The sequence below is a fragment of the Zingiber officinale genome, chromosome 6A (genome assembly GCF_018446385.1).
Source record: "Zingiber officinale cultivar Zhangliang chromosome 6A, Zo_v1.1, whole genome shotgun sequence".
In the NCBI taxonomy this organism is placed as follows: Eukaryota; Viridiplantae; Streptophyta; class Magnoliopsida; order Zingiberales; family Zingiberaceae; genus Zingiber; species Zingiber officinale.
In genome coordinates this window covers 119336151-119355956 of record NC_055997.1, presented here as the reverse complement: position 1 = coordinate 119355956, position 19806 = coordinate 119336151, and the positions used below count along the sequence as shown (strand labels likewise).

Sequence of the window (19806 nt, the reverse complement as noted above, 5' to 3'; positions counted from 1 at the left end):
CCTTGGATAACAATTTGAAATTATAGGGGCAAAAATGTTATTTCAAAATTCTGGGAGTATTTAAGAAAAGCAAAAAATCTATGCGGGCAAAAAGGTTCTCGATCCAATTTCTTCTCCCTGTCGAGAGCGATCGGAGAATCGATTGCACCGACGTTTCGTCCCCTACTCTGATCGAAGATGGTGAGTTCGATCTTCCTTATGAATTTTTTCCTTTCGAATCATGTTTTTGGCTTACGTTGAATGATTAAGTCCTGAGTGTTTTAACCCTAATCCTCTTTCCCAAATCACGGCGTCTTTGTGTATTTGTTGATAGATGGCTAATTTATTGTTTTATTTGTTGATTTCTCTGCATGTCTTTAGGATTTTGATTTCTCCTATTAAATCTCCATGACAACCTTCTCTGCCCTTATGCTTGTTCGATTTCTTGCGTGCGTACTATTTAGGGTTCGGTTATTGTTCATAGTCATCATGTAAGCTGCGCGCTGAGTAGGTAACGGAAGTCGGGATGGATGATTGATTCCACCTGTTGAACTTAATTTTTTTCATTCTCTTATTTCAAAATAATAATAATAATAATAGTAATAGTAATAAAAAATAGAACTTGAATCATCCTGTAAGAAGTACAAACTATTTTTTTTAGTTTTCATAGCTCATCACTCTTTAAATTGCATCAGATGAGCTTATTTTGACGATTCGTTGTTTCTAATTCATGTTTCTGTTTTGTTTTGCAGTCTTCTCTCGCAGCTGCTAGAGCAGATAATTTCTACTATCCACCAGAATGGGACCCCAAAAAGGTACGTCTCTTTGCTGTGATTATGTTATGCCTGAAGGTTGCTTTGACAAAGCTTGCTTTTGTCTGGTAATCTTGGTGACATGTGTTTAATCTTTTGCTTTCAGGGTTCCTTGAACAAGTTTCAGGGGCAGCATCCTTTGAGAGAAAGAGCAAGAAAGCTAGACCAAGGCATACTGATTATAAGGTACTGGACCGATGCTCAAAGCAATACTAGTAAAATTCATGACAGATTTTGTATATTATTTTAATTCGTTTGAAAAATTGTACATCCACTAATCCATTATGTTATGTAATTTTTCTGAATGAATAGCGCATTGATAGTTTCCTGCTGCCGTGCTTTATAAAATTATGCAAATTTATTTTTAAATTGGTGGGGTGGAGTTGAAGTTGTTGCCATGTGACCAAAAGGTCACGGATTCGAATACTGGAAACAGCCTCTTGAAAAAAGCAGGATAAGGCTGCGTACAATGGATCCTTCCCCGAGACCCCGCATGGCGGGAGCTTCGTGCACCGGGCTGTCTTTTTTTTTTTTTTGGGTGGGGTGGAGTTGAATTGGATGGATTCCATTCACAATACACTTGTGGAAGGGTATTAAAGATAGTTTAATTTGTCGGTCACAAATGCTAGTCATACAACTTTTCTCTGTTTAGCATGTGTTTTCTGCTTAATTTCATTTCTTTGTCTTGCATTTTTCTTTCTCCATTGGAGGCTATTCCTTGTCTAGTTGAAAGGTTCATCAATGTGATCTAGTCTATGGAGAATTAGGTGCTTGAGAATGTTCTTTATTATTCAGTCATAATAGGCCATCCTATTATGACTATATATAGGGGACTCCTCGAACAAAGTTTTCCATTAATATAGGATTTAAGTTTTAAGGATGATCAATTTATGTAGCCTTTTCCTAGAGGCTAATTTAGTAAATCAAATATTAGTTATCCAAATCACGATGGAACATGGATGATGCACCTCGTAATGTTCTCTTGCTATAAGGATTCTACAGCCCTATAGAAACCCTAATAGTCAAATAGTAGGCAACAGATAATTTTGACAGGAAATGGGAAAAAAATCCATTCCTCTGTGTTTAGTCGGAGGGATCTTTTGATGCAACAGATTTGGGAGCTCAATTAATAAAAGTTGACTCATCTTGCCGATGGGTTATCAAGACAACATTTAGTTTCTCTTCATTTCCTTTTCATTTTGATAAGTCAAGCACTGTTTTCCTCCCCTTTTTTCTTTGCCTTTTCATGTACTTCATTTTCTCTCATTTCCATATAAATAAACAACTCAGTGATTTGCGTCACTGAAATTTTGATAATGTAGGAGTCCTGCCTCTTGGCTTATAACTTGCAGAGTGTCTGCTAGCACAAAACACTTTAATATATAATTATGATATTACCAGGAAATGGATGAAAAGTGTAAGCTTGAGTTTTTTTGTAATATTTCCAAGTTCCAACTAGTGTATAAAATGTGCTGATATGTGTTGATATTGCCATAAATATTAGGGAAATGAGTATCAGCTAGATCTGTACTATACTGAATGTCTGATCTTCCAGTTAGAGCTACTTGTACTCTGGTATGTTAAGCCATGAAGTGGATGCTACAGGGTGACTATTTTAATGATGCTAAATAGAAGGTTGATACTCCAATAATTATTTATGTGTTTGAAAGCTGGGTAGTGCAACATCATCGTATCCTTGCTGAAACAGATGCTGCCTTTGGATATAGGAAGTGTTTTATGTATGATGTATCTTGTAGTGCAGTGTAACTTTCAAGGTATATGTGCCATTAGCTGATCAGGTCTAATAGTAAGAGACAAGAACTTTATGCTTGAACAGGTAGAATTGTGTGATTTTTGTACTTGGTTAAATCTTAATGGGCTCACGACAACAAGGTTAAATTGTTATGGTGATTACATTACAGTTTGGGTTCATTCAAAACAGGTATAGAAGTCTTTGTTATGCAGAAGGATCAGAAATGATCTGAAAGCTAGGAAAAGTTAATCTTGTTCTCAAAGTATATTATCCTTTACCAGGACAAAGTTTATTGGTGAACATGATGAGGCCTTGATGAACTTTCTAATTCTTCCTGATACTAAAAGCAAAATTTGAGTATTAGTTGCTTGGAAATTTACTTCAGCCATTGGAAGCATTTATTTTTGGAGTTTTGGAAAGGAAATAACATAGTAACTCCAATTGGATAAAAATTAATAGTTGATGATATAATAATAATGAAAATTATATTTTTAGGCAACATCCTAGCATTGTCTTTTTTTAATTAAAGAATATATCTGAAAGGCCACAAGTCAATATAGCTAAGTATACAATCATGCATATCTTGTTTCAGAAAATAAAATTCTACATTCAGAAAATTGTGGTGATTTTTACTTTCTGAAAGTATAATTATCTGCTGCAGGTTTGAGATGCCGTTTAATATCTGGTGTGGTGGATGCAATCATATGATTGCCAAAGGTGTAAGGTTTAATGCAGAGAAAAAGCAAGTTGGCAACTATTACTCAACTAAGGTAAGCTGTGAAGTGATCTTTTAATATTACTAGTCTTCCAACGTTTCAAACACATTGTAATTAGAACAATATAAAAACTATCTTGTTTATCTTCTTATCTGAGTGCATTCTGAAGTCTTAAGTAGTTGTATATTGACATTTTGATCCTTTGTGTACACATCAGCAATAAGTTAGCTTCTGAAATTCACTTAGATCAGTTTTAAAGTTACAACAGCCAATTGCTTCATTTGAAAACTAATTAGTAACCTACAGTTTGTAAATTGTGATTGGTGACTAGGACAGGATTACAATGACTTTTCAACAAATGAGAAAGAAGTGATACTAGGAGAGTGAGATATGCTCAAGGCCAATCAATAAAGCAGCTTCCTTGTATTTGTTGGATAAGATATCTCTAAAAAATTGTCTAAATTTTCAAATTTGATAGAATCATTTTCTATTTAATCTTGATGTGGGTGTCAAGATTTTGAAAATTTATACGTGAATAGACCTTTATGATGGGAGTAGACAGCTCTATCAGATTTCTTGAACAGAGATGGATGGATATCATCCAACAAACATGTGAGCTTGCATGGGTTCACCCTAAAAGTAGTGTTGGATATGAAAATATTCTTGTGCTAATGAATAATTAGTTTCTGCAATCAGCTTGTTGTCTCCGTATCATTTCCTCTGTTGTTTTTCTGTTGAAGTGTTTCTAAGTTTTCTGCCAAATCCATATTATGCCTAATTGGTATTGTCTTTTTTTTTTAGATATGGAGCTTTACTATGAAGTCAGCTTGCTGTCGACATGAAATTGTAATACAGACCGATCCAAAGAACACAGAATATGTCATAATCAGTGGAGCACAACGGAAGACAGAAGATTATGACATTGAAGATGCGGAAACATTTGCCCTTCCAGCTGATGAAGAAAGAGGGAAGCTTTCTGATCCATTTTACCGCCTAGAACATCAAGAAGAGGATATGCGAAAGAAGAAAGAGGCTGAACCACTTCTAGTTCGTCTTCAAAGAGTCTCAGACAGTAGGCATGCGGAGGATTATAGCCTTAATCGAGCCCTTCGTGCTCGTCTGAGGGTGATTTGCTGCCTGATTTTTTTTTTTTGATCTTTTTTTACTTTGTTTTATCTTCATGCAATGTGCTCCAATTTCAGACTCAAAAGAGAAAGGTTGTAGAAGAAGAAGAAACTTCAAGAAAGATGGGCCTTGGCATAAGACTTCTTCCTCCATCAAAAGAAGATGCAGCAAGTGCAGCTGCTGTTAGATTTGCACCCAAGTTTGACAAGAATAGCAAGGACAAGCGTGCAGCGATCAAAGCTTCATCGATCTTTTCAGAGTCTTCAACCTCTACTTTAGGAAATAAAAGGGCTGAACTCGAGGCAAAGAGGAGAAAAATAAAAGCAACCGCAGCATCAGCCTTGTTAGCAGGAAGAGACAAGCCTTTGTCCTGGCAACAAGACATGGGGTTCAGAAAGCGCTAATGATTTTGACTCAGTTATGGTGCGTTCTCCAAGGGCTTTGCATTTAAAAGGGAAATTTTCACTCGACTGCTCCATTAGTACTTATGCTTTGGATGCTATTTTACTTGGTTTTAGTTGTTGGTTTTGGCTTTTACTGGGGGAAAAAATTCCATAATGTAAAATACTAAATAGATGGTTTGTGGTCAAAACTTGGAATGTACTTGAGCACAATATCAAGTTGTATGGTTACAAAATCAGCTGTAGTTGAATAGAATCCATCATCTGCAAGCTAAAGTAAAGAATTTGACGTATAACACAAACACTATTATATATTTGAAAAGTATAGAGATCAGGTTACTGGTTGTTGGAAATAATTTGTGTAGAGATTTGTTGTTTTTAGCATATGAAGAAACTGAGTGTGAGAGGCTATTGGCTATTTCAATGAAGACGAGCTTTGATGTTCACTATTTGGCATCTTCAACTCGAACTTCGTCACGGCTATTTGTGTGCATATGTTTGTTTGTCATGTCTATTTATGTGTGTCTAGATCAAACACAACAGTCCTAATAATTTCAATAACTCTAGTATTATTTATGTGTTGCCTATTATATAAAAGTGTAAAATACCCTATAAAAGAACAAAAAAAGGATAATACCATTCAATGATTATGACAAATATAGAATACCAAATTTATCATCACAAGCTAAATATGATAGTTACAAATTTTTGGTTGCTTCTACAACTCCACATCAAGAACTGTAATGAATAGAGAAACACAAGGATGCATGCACCATAAGCTCCATCCTCATCAATGGCATAACATTTACGTCAATGAGTAATTAATAGATGAATCTACCCTTCTTAAATATGGAGATTCACAAGTAGTAGAGCGATTAAGTGTCGTCGGTTGAAATAAGCCGACGAGTTATTTTATGCTCGTTTTAACTCGAAGAACAAATCAGCCTCTAAACCAACAATTCAACAAACAACCAAGAAGCAAAGGAACAACAACATAGCCATAAATTTCATCTCTTGGTTTCCAAAATGGAGCTCAAATAGTAACCATAATATTACACTATAAAAGCTTGTAATAAGATCTTATGTACACTGCAGTAACAACTTCATCTCAAGCAGCATGCAGAATCGAACCCCCCAGACCTTCAAGTGCCGAGGTCGCCATTTTGTTGGGTCCTCAGAGTTTGTTGCTCTGAGACATTGGCCAGCCCTTGCATCAACCTAACAATCTCAGCTGTATCATCTAAGTAATACTTAGCCTTGCTCGGCTGCTGACCCACTGTGCAGGCAAACACTTCGGTCGCCGGGGAGATTGAAGTGCTTGCTATTGATGTGGTGATCACCTCGAACATGTCCTCATCAGACCTGTCATCTCCGATGCACAATATGAAGCTAGATTCTGAGCCCCTCTCTTGCATGGTCGAAAGGAGGCGCTGTGCTACCAAGCCTTTGCTCACACCCTATAAGAATAGTTCGCAAAATTGGCATCTACTTTGTTTATGTTTTGATCAAGAAAGAAAAGACCAGAAAAACATGGTGACTTTTATCTGTGGTTTAGCATTATCACTAGAAGCAAAGCTTGATCACTAGCTTCACTTGTGCTTATATGTTGCAATACGAGATAAAAATGATAATTCAGTAGTTTGTGAGATCATCATGCCCTTGGGTTCAATCTACAAAATAACATGCGAGACTGGAGTCTTGAATTCGTGATGTGAATTATGAAACGTGTTAAGAACTTGATACAAATTAACTGTTAGGGGTGTTAGATCATAATTTTGGCTCGAACCGTAAACATCTAAACTAGGTTCTACTGTAACGGCAAACAAATCCTATGCACTGGTATCTTACCTGTGGTTTAACCTCCACAATATGCTGACCACTCTTCACTGAAACAGGCTCATTGGCAAGCACACTTTCTAGATGATCAAGAAGCTCCTTGGCTTGGCAAGACCCAAAGTCTGGATCAGCATCCTCATATGACCATACAAGTGCGGTTTCCTTGTCTTCGATCGTGGAACCATCAGTTGTCTCCATGTACAACCTCATCACAGGATCTGCAATTTGTTTCCAGCTACAATCTGCCACAGGAACACAAGTTTGCCACTCTGCATCCCTCTTTAACCTGAAATCAAATTCATCTCAATGCCAATTTCTTATCTATTCGACCTGTTTTATCAAAAGATTTCAATTTGGTAACCATTGATCAAGTTTAGAACCACCTACCTAAAGAAATAGCCATGCTCAGCAGCAATCCCCAAGTTCTCACAAGGAGCAAACCAATCACTGAGAGTGTCGCGGCTTCTAGCACTCACAAGGAACACCACATTGTTCTTGTCACGGCACAAGGCATTCAAAATCTCGATTGATTTCAAGCTTGGGCTCTTGTCGATCGAGGCCTGTGGCATCAGCGTGCCATCGTAGTCCAGAAGGATGGCTCTGGTTCTTGTTCTCTTGTAGGCCGAGACGATATGCTCCATGGCAAGCTTCCTGAAGTTTGTATCAAGAGCAACCACTCGGAATCGCAATCCGAATCCAATACCCCAGCACCTGCGTTGAGAATGGTCTCTGCAAGTCCTCTGCAGATCCTGCAAGAAGCTGTTCGCCCAGTATCCCACATCGTGTGAGCTCACATACTTGTAATGCTTCTCATGACGGAATTGCTTCTCCTGCTCTTTCATCTCCAAGGCATTGACCATGGCGTCGGTCACAGCTTCAACGTTCCATGGATTGACACGGATGGCTCCGCTCAATGACGGTGAGCAACCGATGAACTCGGAGATGACCAGCATGCTCTTCTTCGGAGTTGATGAGTCCAAGCCCAAGACGTTGTCTAGTTGTTGGTTCCCCTGTCTCGAGATGATGTACTCGTAAGGAATAAGGTTCATGCCGTCTCTCACGGCCGTCACAAGGCAACACTCTGCGACGACGTAGTAGGCGATGCGGTGGGAGAAGGGGAGGGGGTCGTCGATGAGGATGATGGGCTCGTAGTCCGGTGGCGCGCCGTAGGCCTCATTGATGCGCTTCATGGTGGCAAAGCTCTCAGCTTGGACTTCCGTCACGCCCTTGCCGCGGCCTCTCGCAGGATTCGCGATCTGGACGAGGACCACCTTGCGCCGCCACTCGGGGTGTTGCTTGAGTAGCTCCTCCATGGCGAGGAGCTTCAAGGTGATGCCTTTGAAGATGTCCATGTCGTCGACGCCGAGGACCATTACGCGGCCCTGGTTCAGGAACTGATCTTTCAGTTCTTTCACCTTCTTCTCGGTCTCCGGCAGGGTGAGGACGGACTTGAGCTGGCCCATGTGGATGCCGACGGGGAGGATCTTGATGCTGACGGTGCGGCCGTAATACTCGAGGCCGATGTAGCCGCGACGGGACTCGTAGGAGAGGCCAAGCATGCGGGAGCAGCAGGAGAGGAAATGGCGAGCGTAGTCGAAGGTGTGGAAGCCAATGAGGTCGGAGTTGAGGAGAGCGCGGAGAAGCTCCTCGCGGACGGGGAGGGTCTTGTAGATCTCAGAAGAGGGGAAGGGGCTGTGGAGGAAAAACCCTAATTTGACGCGGTTGAAGCGTTTGCGGAGGAAGGTGGGGAGAACCATGAGGTGGTAGTCGTGGACCCAGACGAAGTCGTCGTCGGGGTTGATGACCTCGAGGATCTTGTCGGCGAAGATCTTGTTGACGGAGACGTAGGCCTGCCACAGGGAGCGGTCGAAGCGACCGCCGAGGTCGGGGGAGAGAGGCAGCATGTAGTGGAAGAGGGGCCAGAGCTGCTGCTTGCAGAAGCCGTGGTAGTAGCGGGCGAGGAGATCCGCCGGCAGGAATGCCGGCACACACTTGAAGGTCTCGAGGAGGACCTGGCTGACCTCGTCGTGGTCGGCCGGAGGGATCTCGTCCCGGAGGCAGCCGACGTAAATGAACTCCATGTCGGCGCCGTGGTCGCTGATGGCGTCCTTCAGCTGGAGAAGGAGGGAGTCCTCGTCCCAGGAGAACTCCCAGCCGCGGCCGTCTGAGCGGCGGCAGGCGCGGATGGGGAGTTGGTTGGCCACCAGGATGGTGCGGTCGCGGGGGGAGGAGGAGTTAGGAGAGGTGCCCTCGGAGTCGGAATCGGTGTCGAGGTCGGAGATTATGCCGGCGACAGTCATCACGCGAGGAATCCGCCGCCGGATCTGGCTGATGGAGGGCGGCTCGCCGGATGCCAGCTCGAGGAGGTTAGAATACGACCGCGACGTCATTTTTTCCGGCGATTTGAGCTCAAAGACCAGAGCTTTCCAACTCAACCAACAAGCTCCAACAAAATCGCAGCACGGGACACTTCAAATCCCGGCGAACACAACCACTGAACAACGATTCAACCACGACCAGCTCAGAACTTGCAAATCGCAAGCTCAAAACCAGCAAAGACGAGAAATTTCTCAACCAAATCGGATCTAATGCTCCCAAAGAGCACTGAGGAGCAACCGATTTAAGCGCTTCCTTCACTTTAGACAAGCAACAAACAAATCATGCACCAGAGGAAAAGCGCATCATGCAACGAAAAGTTGCTCCAGAGAAATGGAAAAATCACCCAAAATTTTTCGATCTCGAGTTCCAATCCATAGAATAGACAGACAAACAAAAAAAACAAAAGGCCAAATTTGAAGAAAAACAAAATTCTTCGAAATCCGCTTTCGTCTCAGCTCCACTTTTATAATAATAATAATACTAAGCGCACAAGAAAACAAACAAATGCACCCACCAATTACACTCAAATTCATACCTCCAGAGTGAATCAATTGAGACCCGTATCTTTGTCCAATCAACACATGGTGGGCGGACGAAGTGCAATTATCTATGTACACAACTCGGTACTCTGCCACGTGGCTCAATGAGCGCCGCTGGGAATAACAGTGTCCGTCGTCGACGTGTTCAGCACTGGTATTCCCATCTGCGCTGTGGGACCGACCAAAAACGTAGCTCCCTATTGGTGGACGGTCTAGGGTGGACAGTGGGGTCCGGCGTCGTGTTCTCTTTTTACTGTTGTAGTAAAATTTAGAATCCGTAAATAAAAAATTATAGCTGGCGACTGAAGAAAAGATATTTTTCTCAATTTTGTAAAGATTCGACCTCTTATGTATTATAATAATATCTATTTTCCTGATGGTCGTGTTCTCTTTTTACACGATGGTAAAAAGTGATCTATGTTAATTCATCATAAATGAAAATAAATGATAAAAGACTACAGATTATAGGGTTAAAGAAAAATGATATATTTAAAGAAAAAAATTTAAAGAAAAATTTAAGAATAAATATATAAAGTGATGGGATCCATAAAAAATGAAATAGTAGGTCATGATTTTATATGTCTATTCTTAAATTTTTTTTTGAATTTTTTTTCTTAAGCATATCATTGCTCATAATTAACTCTTACAATTCACGTATTCTTGTTTCCCGACACATCAAGAAAAAGGTTAGGAAATTATCATATTACTCTTAAATTTCACCATTTTAATCCCTTTTTATTTAAGATTTTAAATTAGCCCTTTGTAATTATTTTGATTCCAATCATGAAATAGTTCGAGTTACAATTTTTGTTTATTTGGGCTAATACTATTCAATTATGCTTAGGACATCACGTTAGTCCCTATAAAAAGACAATATTTACTAGAAGTTTTAATTTATAATTAAAAATATAAAAATAAAAATATTTTTCTCATTAAGTAGAATATATGAATAGAAATCAAATATTAGTAAGGAAATTCACTCACATAAGATTTTTCATTTTAGAAAAAAAATTATCAACTCTCTTTTAAAAAATTAAATTACTAGCGATTGATTATGGCAAGGCTTTTCCACCCTAAAGAAGAAGAAGAAGATAGATTCCTCCAAATGAGGCGTGAAATTAAAAGATATTGGACTTCTGAGCCATCCGCTATTTACATTTTCTAATTTATCTTGATAGTTGATGGAAAATTTTAGTTAGATCGGATCAGTCGACTCAAGTTTGACGTTATTTAATCTGATTAAAGAAGAAGATATATGTAGAAATTTGAAATTAGGACTTGTATTATGTACAATTAGCATACATTTTATATTTTTACAAATAAAAATACTATAAATAAATAAGGTTGGTGGTACTCGACTAAATTGGGGTATCCAAATGCTTTTTTTCACATTTCAGACAAGATGGTTTAAGCAATGAAGGTGACATTTATATGTTAATTCAACGAAAATGTGATTCACGAGATTATATTTTATCAACTATCATCTTAATTTTAATCTCATTTGATAATGATAACTCATGGCCTTGTCTATTGTGTGTCTCTCTTTTTAAAATTCCCTTATTATCGATCGAACATTGCCATCATCTATTGTCAAGAGAGAATTGAATCAATCATGGAATATATGAGAGAGAATTGAGCAAATCTAATGTAGGAGAGTATTGTTTAGCTAGTTAATCTCGAATAGTGAGGTTACTTAATAGAGAGATTGTTTTGGTGTGATAAAGATTTATGTGTGTGGCTAATGAGTCATGAGAATAAAGTATTAATGTTTTTGTAAAAGAATGTGATGCATGCCACACGGAGAGATATTTTTTTATAAAAAATTCCAAACTTGAGGTGTAAATTTTCTAAGAGATAATTTTAAAAATAAATAGATTTTAAAGGATGAAGCAAAAAAATTTCCATCAGCATTTTTTGTTTTTATTTTGAACTTTAACATAAATATAATAATTAAGCTTTTCTTTAAGGATCATGTAGTCAACCTTTACTTTATTTTTTCCTCGCTAGTGAATAAATTAGATTCCTTCATTAATTATTTCTTGTTTTTTCTCTCCCTTTAATTGTTAGCTTAAGAATCAAGCTGCCTGCAAGTGCTTTATTATTATTATTATTATTATTATTATTAATATCATTATAATTATTAAAATCTAAAGATATATAAAAAGCATTAGTGATCTAAAGGATATGCTCATGCACAAAGTCAATTATTCTTATTAAGGTTACAACTTTATGTGTTTTTGAGATTTTTTTTTTATCAAATTTATTTATAGGCATTATCACCTCTAGTAAATAAACAAGCATAATAAAATAGTATGAAAGTTCAATTCAATACGAAGTATGAAAAAGTTTTGAGTTAATCTTGAAAAATAATAAACTAACTCACTCCAAAATTTCGATAAACTGATTTATATATGTTATTGACCTCAATAAAAGCATGCCACGCGGTGCATACTCTTAAGCTAGTGTGAAACACATTCACTTTTCAAACAATGGTAGAGGGATCGCTATGTTAATTAGCTTCAAGTAGTGAGTTGGATGATAACGACAATGTCCAAAATTTGTTGAAAACTTAAAGAAAATTGAAAGCATGAATTAGATTGATTTCTTAACAACGTGCTAAATTTGACAATTGATCTTTTAAGATAACTAATTATTTACTTGCCCTTATAATAGTTATAGGAACTATATATAAATTTGTCAATAAAAAAATAAAATCCCACGAGGTGTCAGTTGCGTAGAGGGTGACATATTTATTACAATAGAACATGGATCAATTATCGGTGGATGCATGTCCTTCAGAAAAAACTCCTCTCAATTCGTAACCACTTAGCGATCTGCTATAAGTTGACCCCGTGATTTATTCCCTTTTATATAATTTAAGGACGGATTGTGAAGGGCGCTTAAGTTAAAGTGAGCGTAATCATCTTTTTGTTACAAGAGCTTGATTGAGTTGGTCACCACATAGTAGAATTATCATATCGAATAAGAGTCGATTCCCGATGAAGTCAGGAGAAATACTCTCCCATGTGGTGACCTACTAAGTTTTTTGATTTACTTATTTACAAATAGTTGTGGGACTCACCGCATGGGGTGCCCGAGATCAACATATGATCTTTTGCCAAATAATTAGATCCTATAGAGATTTTTCCTCTAGTGAAAAATGAATTTAAAAATATAGACAATTTGGATGAGTCTCTATTAACACTTCCTAATTTAGTCAGGTGGTCGGGAGAAATCATTCTTGGTTCATGCAAATGGATCTAGAGTCTTAAGGAGACATGCATGCGACTCTGGTTGATGATGTATGACCTTCATGTCACAGCATGATTAACGGTTTAGATCCTCAGGACCGGTGGCAGTGGAGGATTGTTATCAGCTGGTGTTGTATCCGTTAGGGTGGTCTTGATATTGTCTAACAGACATAAAAAAATTTTAGATATTTTTTTCTCAACTTTGGTTGGGTTGAATAGCCGATGACAACTTAAAAATAAATAAATCTCACATCCTGAGGTAATTCAAGCGATTAATCATGCATCTAATCTAAGGGTCGAATCCTAATTACAATGTATTCTAGATATTTTCTTCTAGTGAGATGACAACTCTAAGAATGTTAGTTGTTTGGATGGGTCTCAGAGAACGCTTTTTGATTGATCCTAGTGGTCAGTAGAAAATTTTCGTAGGACCAAACTGGTCACCTCCCAGATTAGTCAATTCGAAAAATTAGATATCTGAATTATCAAAACAAAAAAGCTAAACCCCATGACTGAATACTTGACCTCTCCCATGTAAAGGGTTGTCATGCTAGGGCAAATACTCCCATAATTTACCCCCTTACAAAAAGTGTGGGGTGATACGGGAGGGGATGCTTAGGTGATGAGTTCACCTTCATACTCCAATAACTAAATCCCATGGGTTGACGTAGTTGTTGCTTGCATGGGCGATTACTCCAATAGGTCTTGAACTTCATTCCCATTAACGGCTGCAAAATGTCTTATTGAATACTTGACCTCCCTAATGCAAAGGGTCATTGCGCTAGAGTAAATATCCCTATGATTTACCCTCTTCCAAAGAGTGCGGGACCGTGTTAAAAGGACCCCTAAGGTGATGTCTTCACCTTTACTCCAATATTTAAGGATTTTTTTTTTTAATTCAGGGATCCATGTTTGAACCAATTAAACTTGGAGGTGACTGACACAATTCTACTAAAGTTTTCTACGAACCACTAGAGTAAATCAAGAATTGCTTACGAAAGTCTATTCACATAGTCAACGTTCTTAGAGTTGTTCACTGGAGGAAAATTTCTGTAGTACATCGTAATTGAGATTTAACCTTTAGATGTCTAGTTAATCACTTGGAGGGTCTAATTGCTGCTAAAAAAAATATTTAAGGACTTAGTGCCCGAGGGCTTGGTGTGGTGATAAGAAGAAGAATGCATTTCCTAAGTAATCAGAGTTCATTTCCCATGCATAACATACTTACGATGATTTAACTATTGGTGAAGTTAAGACGCTATCTTAGGAGTCATTGTACTTTTTGGATTTACGTGGTGGGCAAAATGTAAGATCGAATCGTCTATCTAGTGAGTTATAAAATCTAAATACATAATATAAAAAATTATATTTAAAAAATAATAATAAATCCAACTAATCCTGTGGTGATCGGCCTGGTCCCATGGAATTTTTCCACTAGTCATCAAGGTAAATCGGGAAACGCTAGTGGCGGAAGGCCAAGAAGCCCAACATTCTTTGATTGGGCACCCCATTTGGAGGAAAAATTGGAAAAAAAATACAATTGGGATTCGACCTTGATTCTCAAGTGTAGTACATTGTAGGATATTTTCCTCTAGTGGGATAGCAAATGTAAGATGTTGAGCTGTTGGACTGCCTGTAGCAAACACTTCCGAATTTATCCTTATTACCTGTGGGAAACTTCCATAAGGCCAAACCAATCATCTTGGAATTAGTTGGCCCAAAAGGCTAGATACTTGGTGTTAGCTAAAAAAAAATATTTGAGGATTTAATGTCTGAGGGCTTAGTGTGATGATAAGAGACAGAATATATTTCTTAGAATTAGAGTTCAATTCCTATGTATAATATACCTATGACGATTAAACTATTGGTAAAATTAAGATGCCATATAAGGAGCCATTATATTTTTAGATTTATGTGGTGGATGGAATATAAGATTGAATCATCTAGTGAGTTATAAAATCAGGTAAAGTTAAGATGCTATATCAAGAGTCATTATATTTTTGGATTTATGTGGTGGATGGAATATAAGATCAAATCTCTAGTGAGTTATAAAATCTTAAAAGTAAATTAAAAAATTATATTTAAGGACTTAGTGTGAGTGTATTTTATGATAAACTTTATATTAATTAAAGTTTATTCTCAAGGAATCTAATATAAAAAATTGAATTATATATATATATACATACACATTAAACTCATTTTTTAAAAAAAAACAAAAGGTGAAGATTTAAGCCTTATATTGTTTATTATTAAACCATGCATGATATTCTTCAACATATGATGCTGTTAATTTATAATATTCTCCAATAAATGATTCTTAACGGCACTGAAGAATGACCATAGATTAGCAAAATTAAATACAATTAAAAGCTGATTAGTAAATCTAACCTGACTGTAATTAAACATTTTAGTACGCTTTAATCAGAATTCCTAAAACCAAATCTACATTACCAAAATAAAGTTTTGAGATCAACAAATAAATTTAATAGAGATGTTGAACATGGTGACTGGGATTGCACTATGATAATTATCTTGACTTGAAATTGAGAAAAATATTATATTATTTGTAAAGAAATTTCGTGCATGGGTAAACGCCAGTTAATCAAGGACATTTAAAATAAATAGATAAAAAAATTTAAAAATCTTTTAATCAATAAATATAAAAAAAAAGGTGATAACATTTTAAAATTTGTTATCGTTGGAAAAAATAATATCTTACCAGAGATTTATAGGGTATTAGCTGAATTTAAATTATACTAAATTAAATTTAATTTATAGTCGAGATGACCTACGTGGATAATCTCAGGCTGTCAGTAGGGGCTGGTTTCTACTAATTGCTGAGTACAGACCGAGTTTCGAGTCCAAGCAGTAAAGTCTGAGTGGACTTAATGGTCAGGCAGGCAAGCAGTAGATTGACCGACTGGACAGTAAGGCCAAGCAAGTTCGGCCAGACAGAGAGTAGACTGGGCGAGAGGCTGGTCAGGCAAGAAAGACAGGCCGAGCAGATAGGGCTGAGCGAGAGGCCAGTCAGGCGAAGCAGAAATGCAACACGAGCGAGAAGTACCGGTCGGTCAAGCTGAGTCGGCCTGGCAAAGTTGCCGAGCAAGCAAGCGGAAAGGTTGATCGGGCAAGTGGTCGATCGCCGATCGAGAGAAACAGACAGGCCGAGCGACTGAAAGAGCAAAGGAGCCCGAGCGGGCGAACAACCTCCCGAGTGGGAAAAGGATCGAGGCCTGCGAGAGTCACAGTTTCATTGAAACAGATTCGCCCACCTCCGACTGTGCTTTGATGCTCACTAGGGTCGTTTGTTTTCCAGGATACAACAGTTGACCATGATTCCCACCAAGCACTGGTGATCACGGCGAACTAAATGACACCCGATTGTCATCACGGACACTCTGCCGAGCAGGAGTTGCACGACATAGGAAGAGGGAATGAAGGTTGAGAGCTTCTGCATGTGTTGCTATATGCCCCCCTGCTTGTGATCGCGGCAGCGTTATCACTTGATCGTTTTGATTCTGTATTAATTTCGACTTGGGCAAATTTTACCCCGATCGGTTCAGCATTTGGCGCGCGCAGGTCATGTCTGCACACGAGTTAACATGGTTCGGTGTAATCCGGACCTTGGATTTGCACCCTCCTGCGCATCCACACGCGAGAGAGAGTCTCTCCCCATACATTTGTTCACATCCTAAATGCATGTGAATCAATATATACCAACCAACATACCATGAAACTCCTAATATGAAACTAAATTCCTATTGATAATGAAACTTCTATCCTCTTCCACCTCTCCTCCATTCACACATACTCAACAGTTATTACATTTGTTTACTTTCAAATTCATTCAGATATTAAGGCTCAGAATTTTGACCTTTGCAACAAATATTCACGTAGATACTGCGTCAATCTGTAAGGCATGTTTACTTTACATTTATTGAACAATATGATAGCAGATCAACATTTACAAGATTGATTACTTCTGTTTTTTTTTTCCTTCTGTTACAATATTAATTACTTTTAACTTTTAGATTGTGAAAGAATAAAATTTGGCAAGATTAAATCGCTGTCTATCATATAATTGCTCCTTCTCGAATCCAACTAAAATTAAGGATTTAAAAAATAAATTAAAATTTCATCTTCTTGTTAAATTCTCTAGAACAAACATTAGTGTGCCCGAACTATAGGTCATATCAATCTGTATTATATCGTTGTATTATTTACAAAGTGATTATTTAATACTACCTAAAATGTAGATTATCATCCATAATAAAGATTGATATATCATCTATCAAATATCACCTTAGAAACGTTTTAAAAATCATTACAAATCCTCATTTTATTATTATAAAATTTGAACTGAACTTTATATATAAACAGAGAAACTATAAATGATCCACAGGAAAATAAATTAAACAAATACATTATCATTTAAGCAGAGGTTCTGAAAGATAAAGAAAATACTCTTGCGCAATACCTCCAGCATCAAACAAAATATACAATCAGAGATTATTTTTTTTACAAATAATCATACATAAAATGATAAATATGAGATATCAAGATCAGGAGACACAACAATGGAATGATGAACACAAAATGGATGGTGGCATTGCACAAGCTACTTGAAGTGAACATAAGGCTTTTTGCTCAAAAACGAACAGATCTCCACCAAGCGGCCATGGAGAACACAAAAACTGAACCAAAATAGGAAGACGAAACTTTGCTTCTTGTTGTGGGCAGTGAGCCACGCTTCGGAGCTGAAAAGGAAAGTAGATTAACATATCGTTTTGGTAGGACATAATTAACCTCTATGGTACAACCAGTCAGCATAAGAGTAAACATGAAAAGGCCAAAATAGTAGATTCACGCATTGAGCACAAGATCAACAAACAAGGAGTTGGAATATCAGATATCAAACCAACCGGACGCATAGAAACGTCTTATTGTCAGAATCAGAATTCAAAGGAGTCAAAGATGAAATAGCAACAATCATTGCTATCCGGCCATTTCAAGTTTCAGTTTCTTGAATTCTGAATTAAGTTTATTGCAGGAACAGAAAGAGGCAGTATCTATAGAAAATTGGGTATCTCAATTCTGATTATCTTCATATTTCCTAACTCTAAGCATAATTATGGAACATATATTGAAAACTGTCTAGTGGGAAACATATGAATAAAATGGACTGACTGATAAGGAAGAGCTTGTAAACACAATTAGGAAGCCAAATGAGCAACTCATACTTGAAAAAGGATGGATTATTTGCGCCTCGTCGATGTGGGACCTTTAACAGCCTTAATACTCTGTGAATCTCTAAAGCAAACAAAATGTACGAGTGTTTTTCCATTGGGATACACTGCAAATACACTGCTCCCAATCCGCTTATTGCAAAGAGAGCACATGCTATCAGCATCAACTTTCAATATTGCTCGACGGCAATTATAAAGCTCTTCTTTGACCTGTTAAGTATAGATAACACCATTAAGACGTTTTATTAGATGTATCAAACTCTATACATACACCATTAGAACAAAGTGTAAATTTGATGGAGCAAAGTTAACAAGGAGTATATAGAATGTGTAAATATATCCGCAGAAGAAGAATTCCATTGTTCATTTCAATGTGCATTTAATCTCCAAAGCAAACATAAATGCAAGCCCGCAACCAAATGTATATGGAAAAATACCTGCAAATTCTCATTGAATGTCAAGTTCTTGATCACTGAAGAGTTTTGGCGACGTTCAGTAGATTTTCTGAGCAGGGGTTTGAGAAAGGGAAGCAAATCCTGACATTGTAAAATTGCTAATTTAAGATGAAAGAAAATTTCCAGGAAAGCAAATAGATTGTGACTATACAAATTTGCCAAGGAATTTCTGAAGGATCATTGGTATTTATATACTAATAAAGAGTAACCCTGCTGCCTAAACACCTGACTTTCTTGATTGCTTGTAAAATGAGCAACTGTTAGTGTTGAAGTACATGCTTTAGTTTACGAAGTTATTAATTAAGGAATCTCCAGAAAAAAGAACCAAGTAAATTAATCATTCAAGTTAATGTTGATAGAAGAAACAAAATCTATTAACTATATTGCACTTTTATAATTGTTTGTACTAGCGTTAGCAAAGGAATATAACAACCCAATATTCACAAATCTTGAATGATTGGTGAACAGGGACCATCCACCCTCAGTCGAAGACAACCTGTCTCTTCCTAACAGCTACTCCTAGGAAAAAAAATACATGGGTCCTTTGATTGGATGGATCTGGCTTATATACGTGCCAAATGGAACAATCGAGTTTGCCAATAAAAAATTAAGCCAGTGAACTAGATCTCCGCATAGCTTATCAGGATGATTGCCTTTTGGCTACAGTTACTTACTGAGAAGTGCTTGCTTAAGATGTCTCACTTTTACACACTGAGAAGAATGCTCCCTCTGACCCATTTTCTCTCTACAATTCTCTCCCCTCGTAACTTGCACTTCCTAGTCTTCCTCTCATGCAAAAAATGTCCTACCTTTGTATATAAGGTAGCAGGTAACTGAGATTACATTCCATCTGCTTGAGAAAAAAAAAAGTGCCACATAATGATGAAGAATCATTTGCAGGCGAAAACAGTCACACAATTTTTATCATTTTGTCTAACTAATCAAGATCCACATACAATTTAAACACAATTACTCTGTAAAAGAACATCAGGATAAATAGGTGTATGCAGCATAAGCTACCTTATAGTAAATAGAAAAATTGAAATCCAAGGACCAGTCAAAAGCAGCAGTACCTGAAGTTTTATGTCTCTTGGTAAAACTCGCAGTGCCTGAGCACCATTTATCCTGTCCCATCTCTGGCCCAAAAGATCAAGTGCTTCTTTTAACATGATTGAATCTCCCTCATCAATTACCTCATCTACATCGCCATCACTTCTACTGCTATCAGTGCCACTGAGGCTGATACGCATATCGTCAGCTCTTTCAATTTCAACAATCTTCTTAGACTGACGGCTCATTTTTGTTTTAGCATAA

At 37.6% G+C, this 19806-nt stretch overlaps 4 protein-coding genes across 4 annotated transcripts in view; 2 read left to right on the top strand and 2 right to left on the bottom strand.

The window, feature by feature from the left end:
- LOC121997728 (RING-H2 finger protein ATL67-like) overlaps positions 1-19806 on the top strand; it is a 168632-nt gene that overhangs the window by 144300 nt on the left and 4526 nt on the right. The window lies entirely within an intron of this gene.
- On the top strand, positions 45-5062 carry LOC121997726 (coiled-coil domain-containing protein 130-like). Its single transcript, XM_042552313.1, has 6 exons — positions 45-180; positions 732-794; positions 898-977; positions 3206-3314; positions 4062-4385; positions 4463-5062. The coding sequence occupies exons 1-6, from the start codon at positions 178-180 to the stop codon at positions 4787-4789; spliced, it is 906 nt and encodes a 301-aa protein (XP_042408247.1). The 5' UTR covers positions 45-177; the 3' UTR covers positions 4790-5062.
- On the bottom strand, positions 5764-9454 carry LOC121997718 (alpha,alpha-trehalose-phosphate synthase [UDP-forming] 6-like). The gene is made up of 3 exons (XM_042552296.1): positions 7010-9454; positions 6635-6908; positions 5764-6243 (listed from the first exon to the last, which is right to left on the bottom strand). The coding sequence occupies exons 1-3, from the start codon at positions 9010-9012 to the stop codon at positions 5929-5931; spliced, it is 2592 nt and encodes an 863-aa protein (XP_042408230.1). The 5' UTR covers positions 9013-9454; the 3' UTR covers positions 5764-5928.
- LOC121997730 (vacuolar sorting protein 39-like) lies at positions 17244-19800 on the bottom strand. Its single transcript, XM_042552325.1, has 4 exons — positions 19566-19800; positions 18475-18573; positions 18032-18247; positions 17244-17548 (listed from the first exon to the last, which is right to left on the bottom strand). The coding sequence occupies exons 1-3, from the start codon at positions 19788-19790 to the stop codon at positions 18047-18049; spliced, it is 525 nt and encodes a 174-aa protein (XP_042408259.1). The 5' UTR covers positions 19791-19800; the 3' UTR covers positions 17244-17548; positions 18032-18046.